Below are 18,851 nucleotides of genomic sequence, written 5' to 3' on the forward strand. Positions count from 1 at the left end.
TGTTCATGAAAACGGTGTCAACTAGTTCTCATGAATAACACTGAATAACACATGAAAAACACTGAATAACACATGAATAACACTCACTATGTTTGTATGCAGTGACTGATAACAGTGCAAAAAATGTAATAAAAACAGATCCGACATCCACTTACAGCTTCCGAAGTTCAGGTAAATTTAGGAAGGCTCCAGGCATGATGGTGCTGATGAGGTTGCTCCTGAGGTCCCTGGGGAGACAGATAATAATAATGATAATAATCATTTTTAAGTTTCCAGGTTCCAGTGGTGTACCCACTGAGACACCATCAAGGCCAATTACTCATTATTAACCATTTCCATACTCCTTTTCAAAACATCACAAACAGTGGCGTTGTTAGGCCTGGGAGTCCAGGGCTATTGTCCTGGATCTTTTATGAATAGCCCCTGATCTCAGATTGACCAAAAAGTTATAATAATAAAAAACTATCCCCTGATCTATAAATCTATAACTCTGATTGCGCATTATGACATTGTGGATGTGTAGGCCGCTAGCATGTACATTCAAAACCCTGGACCTTCTGTCCAGGCGGTGATGGTGGGTGGGCTAAGCCCCGAATGTATCGCGACCCTAGCGACGCCTCTGATCCCAAATAAATAATGAAAAATAATGCAGTAGGTTTTCAATGTCTTTTTATTTTTATTATATTTTTTTTTTTACAATTGATCCGTTGATGTTAGTGGAATTCATTATGCCATCAATATTAACAAGATTCCCTGATCGCCAGCATCAAAACCAACCTAAAGCATTGCCGATCTACCACCACATTTTACTGTGGAAGTGCTTTTTCAAGTACGCAGTCCCCTTCTGTCACCAAACATGTCTATGGCATGCATGGAACAAAGTCAATGTTGGTCTTATCCGAACACAACACATGTATCCAATTGTTGTTCCAATAACAACTGTCAAAATGTGGGTTAGGCTCAGCAAGGGCTTCTTTCATTCAACGTTTCTGAAGAGCTGCTTGACATGGAGGTTGCCTCCCTCGCCATCTTGCTTATCGTGCGCAGGGGCAATGTGGACATGCGTTCTCTTGGCAAACGTCCAACCGATCCAGACTTCTGAATCGCTTTGATTATTGCCCTGAGTATAGCCTACTTGGAGACTAGTGGTCCTTTCAACTGTTAATGGGTGTTTTTGTATCCTTTACCTGATCTTTTGTGGGTCAACAAACATCTGCCTCTTGTCAGTAGAAAGGTTTTGACCAAGAATATATCCTCACCCCATGGAAACAGGAAGAGGTGAGAGGCATCATTCCTGGAGACTGAGGCCAACTAAGAATCACATAATTTCATAACAGATTCAACTGGTTTCATTTGAAATATTCTTTAGAGAAGCCAATCAAAACACACAGCCAGGGTATCTTTTATACAGGTAACGAATTCAAACAGGTGCAGTTAATACAGGTAATGAGTGGAGAACAGGAGGGCTTAAATGTCATGAAAAAAAATGCAAATTATTTATTTAAAAATCATACACTGTGATTTTCTGGATTTTCTGGAAAAAATTACTGACCTCTACATGCTTTGTAAGTAGGAAAACCTGCAAAATCGGCAGTGTATCAAATACTTGTTCTCCCCACTGTACCATCCAAATGCTTTGATATCCCATTGAGCACAGTGGAAGTTGCAGCACCCCACCCCAGACACAGCCAAGAAAATGCTGTCCCTCATAACTAAACACCTAAACAAGAAGTTCCTTTGTGAGAGAAGCGACAGAGTGGCTGATTATCACTTTGGAGGAGCTACTGAGCTTAGTTGCTGGGAGTGAAGCAATGGCTCACCAGTCAAATAGATCAAGAGATCTACATAACACTGGCCTGTAAGGGACAGTGGCAAGGGAGAAGCAAGTACCATCCTTAAAGCACGTCTGACGTTTTTCAGAAAGCACGAGAGTGAGGGACGTTTCTCATCAGCATGGTTTGGGTATTTTGTTAAAATTGAAGGAAGAATAGATGGACCTATATACAGGGAAATCCCATATCATATTGAGACTTCTGCATATCATCCACTCAGCCTATTAGATTCCCTGGTACCTCACACACTGAAGTTGTGTTCATCTCCAGATGAAATCCTGCAACTAGTGATGTCCGTGACCCTCGACACTATAAACTCCTCCAGTCTCCCAATCCTTTCTGGTGACCTCCCATTCCTCACTGACCTCACCAAGTCATCCTTGGCCACGGGTTGAGTCTCGTCTGTACCTCAGCAATATCCATGGGTTGGACCACTCATCCGCAGTTGTGCAATTTGTTGGAGACCAACACTCAGTGTCTGGGAGGCTCTTTATCGGCAATGTGGGAATAGCGAGGTTGGAGAAGGTCATCAGAAATATGAAGGAAGAAAGGACAAGTCTGTCTGGTGGAGGCGATGTGATCTTTGCTCCTACTACATTAAAAACACCCGCTCCCAAAAGAACAGACAAGGGATTACTTTCAGGAGTTTCTAGACATCAACATCAATGTTAAGACACATACGCACATGCAAGCAATCTTTCTCTAGGGTTATCAGAGTGAATGAAGATGGCGCATAAAGATGAACCTGGTCTAGTATTAGTGTTGCCCTCACCGTTAATTGGAGGACCAGGGCAAGATGTGTCTTTCAAAAACCAGTAAGACGTTCTTGAGAGGAAGGGGCCAGATCTTTCAACAAATTATGCCAGACAATTGGCAAAAACGTTGCTCACAAATCTACACTAGCTTACCCTACATATGTTTGTATGTGCTTAAATGCTGACCAGCAAAAGGGAGTGTAACAAGATACAATTATGATGTGTTGCGTTTGTGTGTGTGTGTTTGCGTGTGAGAGAGAGAGGAAAAGCCTAGTCGTAACTGTAGTTGGAGCTGTGCATGTCCTGAGGCTCATTAGCACTGTGATGTTAGGCAGTGACTACTTTCACACACACACACACACACACACACACACAAACGTACATCAGCCAACACTGAGCAACAGAGAACTATTTTAACTGTGTTGCATAAGTTACACTGCTGTGCTAAAGACACCACAAAATGGTCTTCATAAATCCCCTACACGCGTTCCCTCTCAAAAGGAGAACCTGATGCCGAATGTGTCAACAGCAGTCTTCAGATAACACATCAGGTTCTACAGTATGTCTACCCACATGCAGTATCGCCACTCTCGACAATCTGCTCTTTCATACATAGCTGTAGAAGGGACAGAACACTGTTTGCTTTAGGCCTATGAATATCAACAGTCGGACACACTCTTATCACAGAGCTGGGGAATGTGGAGGAGAGATCCAGAGTCAACAGAGCCAGCAGCCCAATGCAGCCCCAGCAGGCCACATACCCGAGGAATGACTTCCCTCTGCCCGCTGAGGTAGCACCATCCCAGGCTACGACTTCACAGCTTGGTAGCTCTGACAGTGATGACAGCAGCTGTCATCCGAGAACAGGATCAGCGTACACCATGACTGCAGGATTTTTATATCCACATCCTCAAAGAACTGTCTTTCATTTTAAAACCTACTGGCTTGCAGCCGTAGGTCAACAAATATTCAAGAAATGTTTGTAATAATAAATACAATTTGGGTGCATTGGTTTGTGTCTGAAACGCTGCATCAAACGGAAATGGGCTAGTTAGAATTAGTTAGAATGATAATCACCTTCACCTGTTGTTTACCACGCCCTCTGTGTGCCCCTGTGTACTTTTTCATGCACAAGCTCTGTGCCACGACTGTTCCCTGGCACAGAGCGAGTATTGCCCATTCAAAAGTGAGTATTACCCATTCGAATGCGTGCTCCTCTGGGGACCTAACAGCACCCCTGGCACTGTCTATGGTTCAGCGTCCCAGATGTTTTGTGCTGTGCCAAGACGTATTTTGTCTCTTTTAGTTGGTAAGGCTTTATACACTAGTGCCACAGTTTCCATCCATTGTTTCCAGCTGCATCAGGTGTGTGAGCAGTCTGCCCTCGGTGGTCGGCGTCGTGCCCAGGCACTCTCGTCGGTAGGCTGTCTTGGGCCACCACATTCAGAGACCTGCCTTAGCAGAGAGAGTGTACCATCCCCTTGTGTTATACAGAGTTGTTACTATCATTTCCTGAGGGAGGGAATGAGGTACAACACCTTCAACTGACTCTGGACATGTTTGGCCTTAAATGGCATGACTGTATTGGTGTTCAGGGAACCCCTTGTGTTGTGTTTGGTTCTCTCTCCAAAACATCAACAGTTTTCTACAAAAAATATTGTAATGTAAAGGGTAAAATATTGTAATGTAAAGATTACATATACTTTTGAAAAACACATCTTCTTGGATTATTGCTGAAACCTTTGTATGATGATGCTACATTATAACATAAGTAGATTTTTTACAACCTGAGCAAGTCAGAGACCAAAAGGAGGGCTAAATCGCCTCAAGCTCAAAATGTAAACGCACTGAAAAACAACAGTATATTTTTTCTAATAAATATAGCCCACCACTGATTCTCTTAGAAATGTGAAATATATCAATATTTTAGATTTTAAAAATGTAATGTGTGAAAATTGTGCAACAGATAACACATCATATGATATTTAATTGGTCAGTCTTTTTTTTACTGGAAGGCAAGGTAGCTAGCTTTCTAATAAACACTTAAAGAAAGACAATGATGTGCCATAAGGATATACCATAATGTAGAGCCACTATTAAAATGAGGGAGACTCCCGGAACCTCAGGGAGAGTTGGGATGTCTGCCTCAATTTTCCCCTGATCAATAGGGCTGGACCTGTGCTACACCGAAGAGTCATTCCTGTCTGTCATTGGATGGGGCACAAGCACCTGGGGTCTACGCATGGAGGGTAGGAAAAATGAGAGGAGGGAAGTAACAGCACATCAACCGGCTCATAATTAAGATGACTGCTGTATAACACTTTATACTGCTGAGTGCCCCATTATCAGGCCCACACAATGGCAGGGGATGGAGAACTCCAATGACATTGTTCAGGCTGTGGCCTTGTGGAGTGCTGGGTGTCTAACTGAAACCAGGGAACAGCCACTCATTATCGCCAGACTGGAATCAAGAATTTCCTGTTTCACTCCAACAGAGATAAGGTGAAGAAAAATGGCATTCCATTACCTATCTGCTAAACTGGACCTCTGTATCTGCAGATGGAAAAACCTAGCTCACACAATTAAAATTGCACTATGAAACAATTGTTTGTTTGGGTGCACAGAGTGAGAGACAGACAGAAAGGGCTCTGAGGGGGTGTATTGTTAACTGGCACCTTCATCCCAACAGAGGTCAATGGAGACCATGTTTGTGCTACATGTAATTTCCTGTCTCGTGGGTGTGGCCAGGCACTTGGTGGTGTTTTATAATTTTTTTTCAACATTTTCCTTTTTCACTTTTTTCCTCTGTAGGGAGGGGCAGGTGGTGATGGGGTGGGGGGCATTGAGCAGAATCAGCCCTGTGTAATGGCCACATAGATCCCCTGCTCCACCACTCCTCAACAGACTTGCTCACAATGGGGGCTCTGTAGCACAGCCCCCAAACTTACTCTTGGTTTCCCCCAAAACAGGAAACAAAGATCTGCAGAGTTCTTGTTTTTCTACTAATTTCCTGCTTTCCTGCCCCTTCCAAAGATTATTTTCTTTATTCCCTTTTCTGGGTCCCTTCAGATTGGTTTCCTACTATGTTAGCATGTGTGCATCTGGAAACCAGTAGCTGAACCATGTAGGTTGGTTCTCTAGTTCCAATCTGGAACCCACTGCATTTGACCTTTTATTTCAATAGCTAGTAAGATTTTATTGAATAAGGAGCTCCTTATGATCTTCCAAAGTTTCTTCTTTCTTCTTTTTTTTTTTTTTCATAGTACAGAAAAGTTCACATAATTACCCAAAGTTTGTCAAACTGGCCTATAATACACATACACAACAAAAGGTAGCCTAAATTGAAACATTTCATAAAACTTACAAAACATTTGTAATTGTAAATCACTTGAAAGTGAATCAGTACAGAAACAACATAAAATGTTAAAGTCAAACTGTAGCTAACAAAGTAAAGACACAATCGAAAGATATGGCAGAATAATCCCACTATTGAACTTATATAACAAGAGATTCATATTCAAACAATAAAAGAGTTTCAGTTGCAAAACATACTTAAATATGTGAAGATAGCTAGTTAGCTAAATAATATTCTCCCAGGCATTAGCTAGCAGCTAATTAGCTATGCCTCTGGCATACTGATGTCAACATGTTTCCGAATTTGTACATATCACACATTAAATTGTTTGTTGTCACTATTTATTTGTATTCTACAAGTGCAAACCTTTTATAACAGGTTAAACAGTTTGCTTTTGCTTGTCCTCATGTGGCTTTTGTTTTGGCTCCAGAGGATAGTAAAAGAGTTGAGAGGTCCGGGTGACCACTTCATATCGGTCATAGTCTAGCTAAATTGTTTTAGTATGAAGATACGTAAAAAGTGCTCTTTCAATAGATATTACTGATCCTACTTTTAGACACTGCCAATGCAACATTAGCCAGCTAAGCATATCTTTGTTTTTTAAATTGCTTTGAGATTCACTTTGTAATGAATGCGCTATACAAATATATAAAATAATAATTATTATCATCAGGTAGTTATAGATGTTAATTTAATGAATTACATAGATTTAGACAAGGTAAATTAGGACCCTTCATTTCAATTATTAAGCATGAGGTCCAGCAATAACATTGTTATACACAACATCACCGTTGGAGAAGACTTTACAGTGAATTTAGAGTAGTGCTCCTTTATGTAATGTCAGGGTGTTATGCTGTATTTTTGTTATTTGTTGTTGGCTTTTCCTGTTTTTTGATTAAAAAAAATGTGTGGAGACATTGGACCTGAAAACCAGAAAGCTCGTTTTTTTTCCAGCAGGAAATGAAAGGACTTTACAATTAAAACTGATGAAAATATGAAAATGCAGTAAAACCATAAAAGAAAAGCAGAATAAACAGCAACAGTCTGTGTGTCCAGTCCTCTGTGAATGAATTTACAGAAATACTGGAAATACTTCATTCAGGGCCAACTCTACCATGGGCAAAAAAACAGACAAACTACTGTTCGTTCGAAATATAAATGAAAAGTAGTGCAATTACAAATGATGTGTGAAAATGCATTCGGTGGGTGGACTGCAGAGTAGAGGAGCAGTGAGAGAAAGAGGGGGGTGGTGGGACTGTCCGGTAGAGAAGGAGGCTGAAGAACTGGGAGAGGGGGAGCAAGGAGGAAAGAAGAGAATGAGCGAGAACGGAAGTGGGGGGAAGGAAAACAGGGAGGAACGTCAAGAACTCGGGAATAAAAAAGCGATGGGATTCATATAGAAGCTGCCGCATGTGCATTCGAGAACCACTGGCATATGAAGAACTCTGTTCAGTAATAAGCTTATGAAAAAGCTTGCTCACCATTTCAATAAACCCCTAGAGCCACGATTGAGTTAAGCTTGCAATACAAACACTCCCCGTTCCTTCGGTTTATCTCCCAGACACATCTGGAGTCTATCAAGACCCCCCCTCCACTTGCCCTCCGCCCTCCCTTTCCACACGCTTAACCCTTTCCTCACTCAACCCATCATGTCACGCACAAGTATTATGTGACTGTTGCCTCACAAAGGCCATTCATCAGTGTATGCAGGAAAAAGCACAAGAAATGAGAACCCTGTGTTTAATGGTCTCTACCTTAAGATTTTTTTTTAAATAATAATGCTCTGAATACTGTAATTATACCTAATTTATTTACTACAGCTAAGTAGTGGTTTTGCATTTAGTGTTTTGATTGTATTGTTTTTTTGAAAAACTAAAATATTGACATTGCTATACTATACTGTCTACTATTAACAATGTCTTAGTGAAGTATTAAATATATTGCTCACATTACTGTAGTATTTGCTTTAGGGTTAAAGATAAACACAGAAGTGGATATTTTTTTAAGCTAAGGTGGACCAATGCCTCTAGTTCACATGCAGTGCTATAGAATGAGTTTGAAGCTATCATTCCCCACTTTATCTTTCCATTAAAGCATAGAAATATGCAAATAATACACCTGTGGGAGTTTTCTCCTTGAGGAGAAACACTTAAAGATGGTGAAGTTCCTCTTTTGTCTTTTTTGACTTTATTATAATTAAAACAAATAGATCAGAGATCATTAAATGTAAAAGGAAAACTCAAAACCTTCCATAAGCAGACAGAGGGTGGGGGATAGAAACCTGGCTTAGTGAAACCTTTTCTGGTTTTGCGATGTGGACCATGGTTTTAGGTAAAGGTTTTTGTTAGTGAAGGGGTTTAAACCTTGACTGAAAACAGAAAGGTTCAGGGTGGAAACTGGCCCTTCAGGATGCTGCGAGTGCATGTTTTGTGATTGTATGTAGGTGGATGGGTGGTTAGGATTGGTGGTTGGGGACTTCCAACAGGAGTGGACAGAGAAGATCACACACCTGACAACTCCAGTTTAATGGGCAATCCGTTTGGTCTTGGAAAGGATTGGGTGTACCGTAAGAAAATACAAATGTCAGTAGGCTGCTAATTCATCAATCTTCTCTAGACAGCTGATTGGAAAGCTCTTTCAACTCAGGAGTATGACATCATACTGTATGACATATTCAAAGACCGTGCTTTTTTCCTATAATTTATGCTTTGGCAGTGGGCCTATAGGATGAGTCATCAATATTATTTGTGTATGAGTCCACAAAATATGAGTGTCTAAAGCGAATATGAGGAGATTTCAAGTCAAAATATGAGTGTCTAAAGCGAATATGAGGAGATTACAAGTCAAAATATGAGTGTCTAAAGCGAATATGAGGAGATTACAAGTCAAAATATGAGTGTCTAAAGCGAATATGAGGAGATTACAAGTCAAAATATGAGTGTCTAAAGCGAATATGAGGAGATTACAAGTCAAGTCAAACTGATTGACGAGCCGGCAAGGAAGTTTAAATGGGGAATTTCTCCAGCATTCAGAAAACAATTTTGCAGAAAAATATTATTGGAAATATTTGTCATTTATGCATTAATTCTTGCCAGTAGTACAGTAAGAATCTCATGGCTCCTTTAAAAGCAGCTTCTGGTTTTCTGTTTTAAAAGCCCAAACATGTAGGTAAACCCCAACAGCAGAATGTATCTGTGCTAATGTCTGTTGTACCCAGAGGGGTCTGGACAGCAGGGCTTCTGACTGTGGCCACAGCCACCATGTGAATACACACGGGAAAGCAGTGGCCACCTCCGCTCAACTCATCAAGGTAAATTGCTTAGCCTCTATGGAAATATCGTTAATCTCCCCCACCAAAGAAAACAGCATGAGACTTTACATAAGCAGAAGTGCTGTAGCACTCACTCTCTTTCACCAAAAGCCTTCATGCCATCTTTAGCCTTGTATATTGGATGCTAATGTTGTTTAAGTTGGCCTAGTTCCTAACCCTGACTTCTCGGAATGGCAGCAATGATTTTCAGGTCTGTTTCAGCAGGACTCAAGCACAGCTTGATATGCTATATATAATAATAGTATTCGGGCAAAAACGAATGAATAGGACAGTATTTCAGAGAAACATTAGACTTCCAAACATATCATGGGATTACACTCTGTGTGCCTCTCTACATCTTTAAATTCCCATGCCCTTTCTTGACTTATGTTTCAGTGCAAACATCCCCTCATTCATAGCATTCTATATATATATATTAGAAACAAGTGTATATTTCCTGTTCTTAGTTGAAATGGCTTCAACAATGCAAAAACTGAGAGGGAAAAAAGTAAAACAAGCCTGCTACGAAACCAAACATTTCTTACACATGAACAATGGCTGGAATATCTATGAATGACTATGAAGGAAATGTGTAGTGAGAAGGATCACGTCAAATGGTGACTTTTGTTGACAACTTTTAAGTCTGTTAACTGACCCCATCCTGCTTGGCAGACCAAATCCCTGCTTCACCAATTCACTCTCTTCCTCTTCACTCTACCTCTCCCCTCTGTGCTCCATCTCTCCCTGTAGGGTGAGCAGGGAAGTAATGTGGGCCCCTTGTGCCCTGGCTGTCCTGTGTCCCATGGTGCTGTGGGGCCCTTTTGGAAAGGAGCCAGACCCCTCTCTGCTCATTATTCTCATTACCTAACCTCAAATCAGTCCAGGACAGGCCGCTGGGATCTGTCCACAACTCATAAAGGTCCCTGCTCGTTAGTGGGCCCGCCTTGTTGAGTGTGCAAGGAGCTGGAGGTACCAGGAAAGGTGTGTGCGCGAATGTGTGTGTGTGTGTGTGCGTGCGCATACGCTAGAATGTTGAATTATGCAGATCTACAGTACAACACAGAAGTCCTATAAGAGCGCAAAATAAACAAAGCTCTCTACACTTGGGTGGCTTGGCAGTTTATGAAGGCTACATTGGCTTTGAGGAGGTTTTGCCCAATGAAAGGGCTAACTGTGTGGAAGAGTCCACAGTATGGCTGCACTGCACTACTCTGGGTGGAGGAGGGGTTCCTGCCTTGTGCTTTCATTGTAATAACAGTAGAGCTCTGATTATACTCAGCTCTTAGACCACTGTTTCAAACATGGCTAGAGTAGGCTGAGAGAGACAGCAAGTCTGTTAAGACATCCACTTCTTAAAATTATGCAATGTGTTTGGGATGCCCATAATAGGATAAAGACACAAAGCGGTGGACATATGCCGATGTTGAGACTGAGATCCACTGAAAATGTTGATGCAGTTAACTGTCTTGCTTTCTTACTGACTTTGGGGATAGGCTGCTGTGGTTATATTCCCTGGTGTGTGTTACTTGGTCCTGATGGGCACATCATTAGTAACTGCATGTCACTGGAACAAATAACCGGCACATGCTGGTTACGAGCTAACAGTTACGAGGTAACAGGAAGTGGATGGCGAACAAAACAGCATTACAGCTTGCAGGAGGAGAAACACAGCAGGTGGACAACAAGTTACATAAATGTAACGATACATCTGTCCATTTGCCCAGATGGATGTCAATGAAAGCAGGGTGGTATATTTCAACATGAAGTGGCGGAAGTTCAGTGCACCATGGAATTCCAAGACAAAACGTCTAAAAAGGTCCTTTATCAGCAAGGAAGAGAAAGAAATAAATAAAATGAACGAAAAAACTAATATAACCTTTTTAATATTTAAGTCCTTTGTCCTCCAAGAATCGCACAACCTCTCAACGTCCGCCTGGTTGACAATTTGTTAACCTAGTTTAAAAGCTGAGGTATTGATTCTTTTCCTTTGTGCTGTTTTTTAATGTCGATGTCATTTTCTTTCGTAGTTTGTGAGCTGCTCAGTTGCAGAGTGTCGTACTCAGGTTGAGTGAGCAGACCTCCAGTGCTGCCTGTCAGAGGGCCGCTGGAGAGTTAACGCCTGACAAAGGATTGAAATAAGTCCTGTGTGATTAATGATATGTCCTCTGTAGACACCCACAGCTCCTGCTCTGTGTGTGTGTGTGTGTGTGTGTCTGTGTGTGGAAATTCCGTTTTTTGGTCTCTCTCAATACATTGTAGTCGGAACCCAGCAGGCCTGCTTCATCCCTTGTTAGTTTTACCACGGTCACAGGTATAGGCTACCCACAACGCTAACCCCACAGGCACTCTGGGAGGGAAAAACAAGCAATATCATCTCGTTTTACATCAAACAATAATGCTCAAGCCTCTAGTTTGCACCATACCATTAACTAAATTGCAGCTGTATAGTCTAACAATACAGGACATAAAGATGATCAAAGTAAGCGTGAGTAGATGAGGCTGTATCTATGATTAATAGAGAGTCAATGAAGAACTTCAGAACATGGACATAGTGGAGGTTTTCTAGTGTGACATCGCTGACATGACAGAGTTAACGAGGGTCTGGCAGTTTCAGCGGATTTGACTTTTTTCAAGATCTTGCATGTCTGGGTTGAGCTCCGGTAAGTAGGTACGAACAAGCACACAACTGCAGCGAATTAACATATTTTTCATCCCTCCAACATTTTGGAAAAGCTTGTCAACGTAATGTGTGGCAGTTCATTGGCATGTGTAACTAATATTGCTTAAGTACCATTTTCCTCCACCCCTGCCCAAAAAACTGCTGCCTCCTAGATTAATGCAGCCAAGACATGGTCCAATTTTAAATATAATGTAACTGCACATTATAAGTCTGGAACACCACTGTAAACTGATTTTGACTGACACAATTTAAAACCTCCCTCAGTGTCACTAAGCCTTTATACTTGTGTTCTTAAATTTGATTTGTACCACTGATGAAAATCCAATCTTTAGAAGACTCAACTGTTATTGAAACGGTGTGGTACAGCCAGTGGACCAGCTTGACAGTGAGACCCTATTGAAACTGTCTGGTACAGCCAGTGGAGCAGCTAGCCAGTGAGACCCTATTGAAACGGTGTGGTACAGCCAGTGGACCAGCCAGCCACTGAGACCCCATTGAAACAGTCTGGTACAGCCAGTAGACCAGCTAGGCAGTAAGACCCAATTGAAACTGTCTGGTACAGCTAGTAGACCAGCTAGGCAGTAAGACCCCATTGAAACTGTCTGGTACAGCCTGTGGACCAGCTTGCCAGTGAAACCAGATTGAAACTCTGTGGTACAGCCAGTGAACCAGCTAGGCAGTGAGACCCTATTGAAACTGTGTGGTACAGCCAGTGGACCAGCTAGGCAGTGAGACCCCATTGAAACTGTGTGGTACAGCCAGTGGACCAGCTTGCCAGTGAGACCCTATTGAAACTGTCTGGTACAGCCAGTGGACCAGCTAGGCAGTGAGACCCCATTGAAACTGTCTGGTACAGCCAGTGGACCAGTTAGCCTGTGAGACCCAATGGAAAGTCAGCCAGCTGCCTTCCTTGAGCTACAGTCTTCTTGAACTACAGATCCTCCCATGGATCCCCTTATCTTGTCCTGTAGAACAGGGCTTCCCTGATAATGAAAGATGGTGGTGTAATTATGTGATACTTTCCACATAACTCTGCGATATCCACTCTGGGTTTTTCATCCTCCCTGCTGGAAGCCAGCCCACTGGATAGCAGGGCTGTGAGATTAATATATCTCCGTGATACCCTGTCTCTGTAGGGCTATGAGCTCCGCAACACCAGGCCACATGGGCTCTAAGCACACAATTCTCAAGTTGATGGTGCCATTTGTAAGATTTCACAATAGAAAAAAGGATAAACGCTAATTTCACAAATAGTTTGTTATTGTCATCAAATTTACATAAAGTAGATTCTGAGCATGATCACGTCAAAGGCCTGGTATTGCGTAGTGCCTCCTTTTCCTTTGCTGCACATTCTGTGACATTGGTCAACCCTTTATCTCCAGCCAAAACACCAACGGTGAGATTCAAATGGAAGCGAAGCACCCATCGCCCCCCTTGGGTTAAGCTCTTGAGCTTTTTCCAAATCTATGCATCGTTTCAAGCCTTACATGGGCTGATATGGACCTGAAAAGTGATGCTGCATTGGCCATCTTCTTCCTCTACAGGTAATCTATACATCCATTTATGAAGTAACAAATTAGCTCCCTAGTAAGCTACCTATCAGTCTGTCCATTAACACAAGCCTAGGACAGGTATAACAGTTCTACAACATTAGAACATATTGTATAACATTAGTTGTCGAGCGAGCTGCTAAGGCCATAACTAGGATGTTACTTATCTCTCTCTCTGCCCAGTGCCACTCATTGAAAACGTGTTTCAAACATAGATTCAATGTTGATTAAAGTTAGTACCCAGTGGGAAGTGATACTCACAATTTCTCCAGGGCGTAGAGTCCAAAAAAGGATCCATTTCTCAGAACCCTAATGCGATTGTTGCTCAAAATCCTGAAGGAAAAAAGTATATATATATAATTAGCTGTGCTTCGACATTTACATTTTTGTCATTAAGCTGACATTCTTATTAAGAGTAAGTTACATAAATTACTGAATGCAATACAATATTGTGTATAGTACTTCACAATAGATTTTAGCTACAGGTTGGGAAGAAGGGATAATTAGCCAATTGGAAATGGATGAATAGGTAAGTTTGGGTGCCAGATTTAAAATGTAGTCAATATACCAGGGATAATATTCCTATGCTTATGATCAGTGCTATGGGATTTTGAGTCAGAAAACCCATTTAATATCCCATTCAACAATATGAAAAAGCATAAACACACATTCAACTTACATTGGCCTATGGCAGAGAAATGTGCATATTTTCCCTTAATATGTTTTACACATGACATTTCATTGTACATTTTCCTAAAACTATTCTGGCTACATTACTGTTAGCTTCCAAAACACTCTAGGCTGACCAAAACCCATCCAGGACTACAGAGCAGATACTGTAGCCTGGGTCTGGCTATGCTCCTGTTAGCCATTAGCATTACATTTTTTTGGGCCAGTTACAATGAATGAATCCCGATGAATACTATCCCTTCTTCCCACTATCCCTTCTGTCCCCCATGGTTTGCCTTACATTGCATCATCTGTCGACCATTTTGGATATTTTGTAGTATGTATATTTCATAATTTTATAATATGTATATAATAAACGATTAAAGATGATATGTTTTTACATTATTCCATTCAACAATTAGAGTGGAGCAAATTGTGGATTATTGCCAAGAAGGTCCATGATGTTGAAGTAGGACTGGCCAATATAATGAGTATATTCAATGTATTCAAGTTAATGTTTCAGCACCATATGCTGAATATTTCACAAAAACCAAGGTTCTGTTATAATGTTCAATTTTGCAAATGTGCCATCAAACTTTCTCTTCTCTGTCAGCCCAATGCCAAATCACGCCCCAACTGTGTCACAGCACATGAACAGAAGTTCTACACCAATTACAATCTAGACAGCCTTTCACAAGTTGGAACCACGCCTATGAAGTATTGTGGCGGCAAGGGTTCTAACAAAATGTAAACGGAGGAAACTCGCTCCGCCACTCCTGAGGAGGAAAACATCCCCAAATAGGGCAGCAATGTTTGTTCAGCTTTATGGAAGTGATTCTGGTTTATGAGGTCAAATGTTCAGCCAACTGATGTCCTTTACATAGTTTGTCGAAAGACAATTGCAACGAAAAGCAGCAGAACAATCAACTTCTTTCATCACCTGAAACAGAAACATGCAGTGGAATGGGAGGAATATGTGACCCGACTCCCAGTGTCTGCTAAACGACAGAAAAACATAACCGCCTCCTAGTCAGACATCATCCTACATCAAAAGAAATGTTTGATGTGGAAAGTGATAACGGATGCTGTGACTTACTGTATTACAGGGCAAATCTATACATTGGAAAAGCCTGGATTAAAAAAGCTGCTAAACACAGTTGACTCCAAATATCAGATGCCAAAGCGTAAGCATTTTAGGCAAGAAGCCCTGCCAGGATTATATCATCAAAAAAAAGATACTTTTTTTTCTGAAAGGCTTTAATGTCACAGTAAATGTTGACTGAATGTCACTTATGTCAACCAAATGTTTCTATTTTTGAAATACATCGACAGAGTCAGATATGTGACAAATCCCAATGGAAACAGGTTTAACCAATGACTAAGGCCTAGTCGAATAAGTTTGCTTTCATGTGATATGATTTGTTCAGGTGTCTTGGAAGAGTAAACAGAGGTAAATAGGTACAGGACAAACAAGGAGGTTAATATGAAGGTTAATATTAGGTTATTAGGGTGTTTCTTGTTTTAATTCACTAACAGGATGCCAGAGTGGCCATTGTCTGTACCATAAGATGGATGAAGTACTTCCTTTCTCCAGTGTCACCTTCAGGAGATGACATGAACTGTGGCGATCAACAGGCAAATCACAGTTATGACAACTTGCCCGGTATGAATACATTCTTGATTAATTTGCTCCATTTTGTGTGCCTTGGGATGGAATAGCATATTAGTCAAAGCATGTCAGCAATATTTCTAAGCGCAAATGAACTTGCAGTTGAAATTGATGATGGAAACACTCAACATGTCTGATATTTTAATAGTCAACAACGGTTTATAGCTCAAGTCAAAGTCCTCAAAATGGAGATTTGAGTTAGAACAACAGAAGAGAAAAGAGAGTGGCAACATCTAAACAGCCCTATGAATTGGCTTCTGAAAATCAGGATTCCTCTGAGAGGGACGAAAACTTCAGGACTTTTTGAGCAGCAGTCACACATGACTACCCTGGCCATAGACATTACACCAAGCTGTTTCCAATTAATCCTATGGGAGGTGGGGAAGTAGGAAGTTGTAATCATCATAATCATCCTGGTTACATTTTTTTCAACAAAAGCCAACAGCGTCCACATCAAAGGAACGTCTGAGCTCAGCATGACAATTCCCCTTTAGGGCCCTTATCAGACTAGACGGCAAGAGGCTTTATAGGAACAATCTGAACTCAGCAGAGCAGCAGACAAGCGTTACCTTAGAGGACATCATGGGAAGCTGTATTTACAGTAATCAGCCAGCCAATAGGGACCCAGTTCTGTCTGAGTCAGCTCAGAAGGACTCTTTACATTCCACACCACTACAGAGTCCCGCTATCCCCAACCCTTTGACCCTCTATCCACAACCCGTTGACCCTCTATCCCCAACCCTTTGACCCTCTATCCACAACCCGTTGACCTACTGTCCCCAACCCTTTGACCTGCTATCTCCAAACCTTTGACCTGCTGTCCCCAACCCTTTGACCTGCTGTCCCCAACCCGTTGACCTACTGTCCCCAACCCTTTGACCCTCTATCCACAACCCGTTGACCTACTGTCCCCAACCCTTTGACCCTCTATCCCCAACCCTTTGACCTACTGTCCCCAACCCTTTGACCCTCTATCCCCAACCCTTTGACCTACTGTCCCCAACCCTTTGACCCTCTATCCACAACCCGTTGACCCTCTATCCACAACCCTTTGACCTGCTGTCCCCAACCCTTTGACCTGCTGTCCCCAACCCTTTGACCTGCTGTCCCCAACCCTTTGACCTGCTGTCCCCAACCCTTTGACCTGCTATCTCCAAACCTTTGACCTGCTATCCACAACCCTTTGACCCTCTATCCACAACCCGTTGACCTGCTATCTCCAACCCTTTGACCTGCGGTCCCCAACCCTTTGACCTGCTGTCCCCAACCCTTTGACCTGCTGTCCCCAACCCTTTGACCTGCTATCTCCAAACCTTTGACCTGCTATCCACAACCCTTTGACCTGCTATCACCAACACTTTGACCTGCCTTGCCACAGACACGGCCTTTAGAGCGTCCATTTAATATTCCCTGTCATTGTAACCTGCTCAGATGGCAACAGTCCTAGGTTCTGAAGCTTTAATCCTTACTGCTCCCCATGTGTCATGAGCCCTGTCAAGTTGGCTGTGTGTCGTGGGTCCTGTCAGGTTGCCTGTGTGTCCTGGGTTCTGTGAAGTTGGTAGTATGTTGTTGGTCCTGTCAGGTTGGTTGTGTGTCACGGGTCCTGTCAGGTTGGCTGTTTTTGTTGTTGGTCCTGTCAGGTTGGTTGTGTGTCGTGGGTCCTGTCAGGAAGGCTGTGTGTCCTGGGTCCTGTCAGATAGGCTGTGTGTCCTGGGACCTGTCAGGTTGGCTGTGAGTCCTGGGTCCTGTCAGGTTGGCTGTGAGTCCTGGGTCCTGTCAGGTAGGCTGTGTGTCCTGGGTCCTGTCAGGTAGGCTGTGTGTCCTGGGTCCTGTCAGGTAGGCTGTGTGTCCTGGGACCTGTCAGGTTGGCTGTGAGTCCTGGGTCCTGTCAGGTAGGCTGTGTGTTGTGGGTCCTGTCAGGTTGGTTGTGTGTTGTGGGTCCTGTCAGGTTGGCTGTGTGTCCTGGGTCCTGTCAGGTTGGCTGTGTGCCTTGGGTCCTGTCAGGTTGGCTATGTGTTGTGGGTCCTGTCAGTTTGGCTGTGTGTCCTGGGTCCTGTCAGTTTGGCTGTGTGTCCTGGGTCCTGTTAGGTTGGTTGTGTGTTCTGGGTCCTGTCAAGTTGGCTGTTTTTGTCCTATGTCCTCTCAGGTAGCAGTGGGTTGTGGGCAGTTTCTGGTGTGCTGGGAGTCTTGGGTCCTATCAGGTCAGCTTGTGTGTATGCCAAACAATGTCTCTGTGATCCTGGCCCCTCAGCAGGGTGGTAGGGTAAAGAGGGCCTGGCTCAGGTGACAGCCTGCCATCATTAACACGCCCCCCGCCTCATAGCGCCCTCTTGCCATTCCCTGGGGCACTTAATGGGCTGTTTGCGAGATCAAGTATGTCTTTAATCGAAGTTAAGGAACAGAGCAGAGGACGTGTGTGTGTTCCTGTGTGTGTCTTTAAAAGAGGTAGCTGACTGTGAACAGCCTGCGAGATTTACAGATGCAGCAACAGCAGTCAGTCCCCCAGCTTCCTGCCACATCAATAAAAACAAAGCCCTCAGTCCTCAGTTCCTCCCATTTAAGTTCAGATAATGAACAGATGTAATCACCCGCTCAGTGTGTAGCGCCAATCTGTCACTTTTCCTAATAAGGGGAAAATTACGTATATATTGGCTAACTATTAGTAACTAAATAGACACTTTTAAAAATAAATATTTCCTCCCCAAAAACAAATTCTATTTAAATCCATATGCAAATAAATGCAACAAATGTATCCTCATATATTTTGGTCGTCCTAGGGCGTAGCCTGAATTTGAACCTAAAGTCTCACGCTTCAGTTAGACACAGTATCTCTGAAATAACTCGATGCAGGCCTGAGATGAAAGCTACAGACGATCCAGAACAGCCTGAATAATTCAATACAGAAGAAGAGAAAGTTACGTCTGGCAAAGCAACAAGCCATTTAATTCAACACAGGCTGTTTAGATACAGAGAGTTCCTTTTTGACTATTATTCATAGAGAGGCTGATTTGTCTAAGGATGAATTTCAAAT

General features: G+C 42.5%; 1 protein-coding gene across 2 annotated transcripts in view; it reads right to left on the reverse strand.

The window, feature by feature from the left end:
- adgra2 (adhesion G protein-coupled receptor A2) overlaps positions 1 to 18,851 on the reverse strand; it is a 55,961-nt gene that overhangs the window by 17,190 nt on the left and 19,920 nt on the right. For both annotated transcript variants that reach the window (XM_010876397.3, XM_034296530.1), the window contains exons 2-3: positions 13,744 to 13,815; positions 156 to 227 (exon numbers count right to left, since the gene is read on the reverse strand). In XM_010876397.3, the coding sequence (XP_010874699.1) occupies positions 156 to 227; positions 13,744 to 13,815 (144 nt within the window). The remainder of the gene's footprint in view (positions 1 to 155; positions 228 to 13,743; positions 13,816 to 18,851) is intronic.

Source organism: Esox lucius, chromosome 13 (assembly GCF_011004845.1).
Source record: "Esox lucius isolate fEsoLuc1 chromosome 13, fEsoLuc1.pri, whole genome shotgun sequence".
Classification (NCBI taxonomy): domain Eukaryota; kingdom Metazoa; phylum Chordata; class Actinopteri; order Esociformes; family Esocidae; genus Esox; species Esox lucius.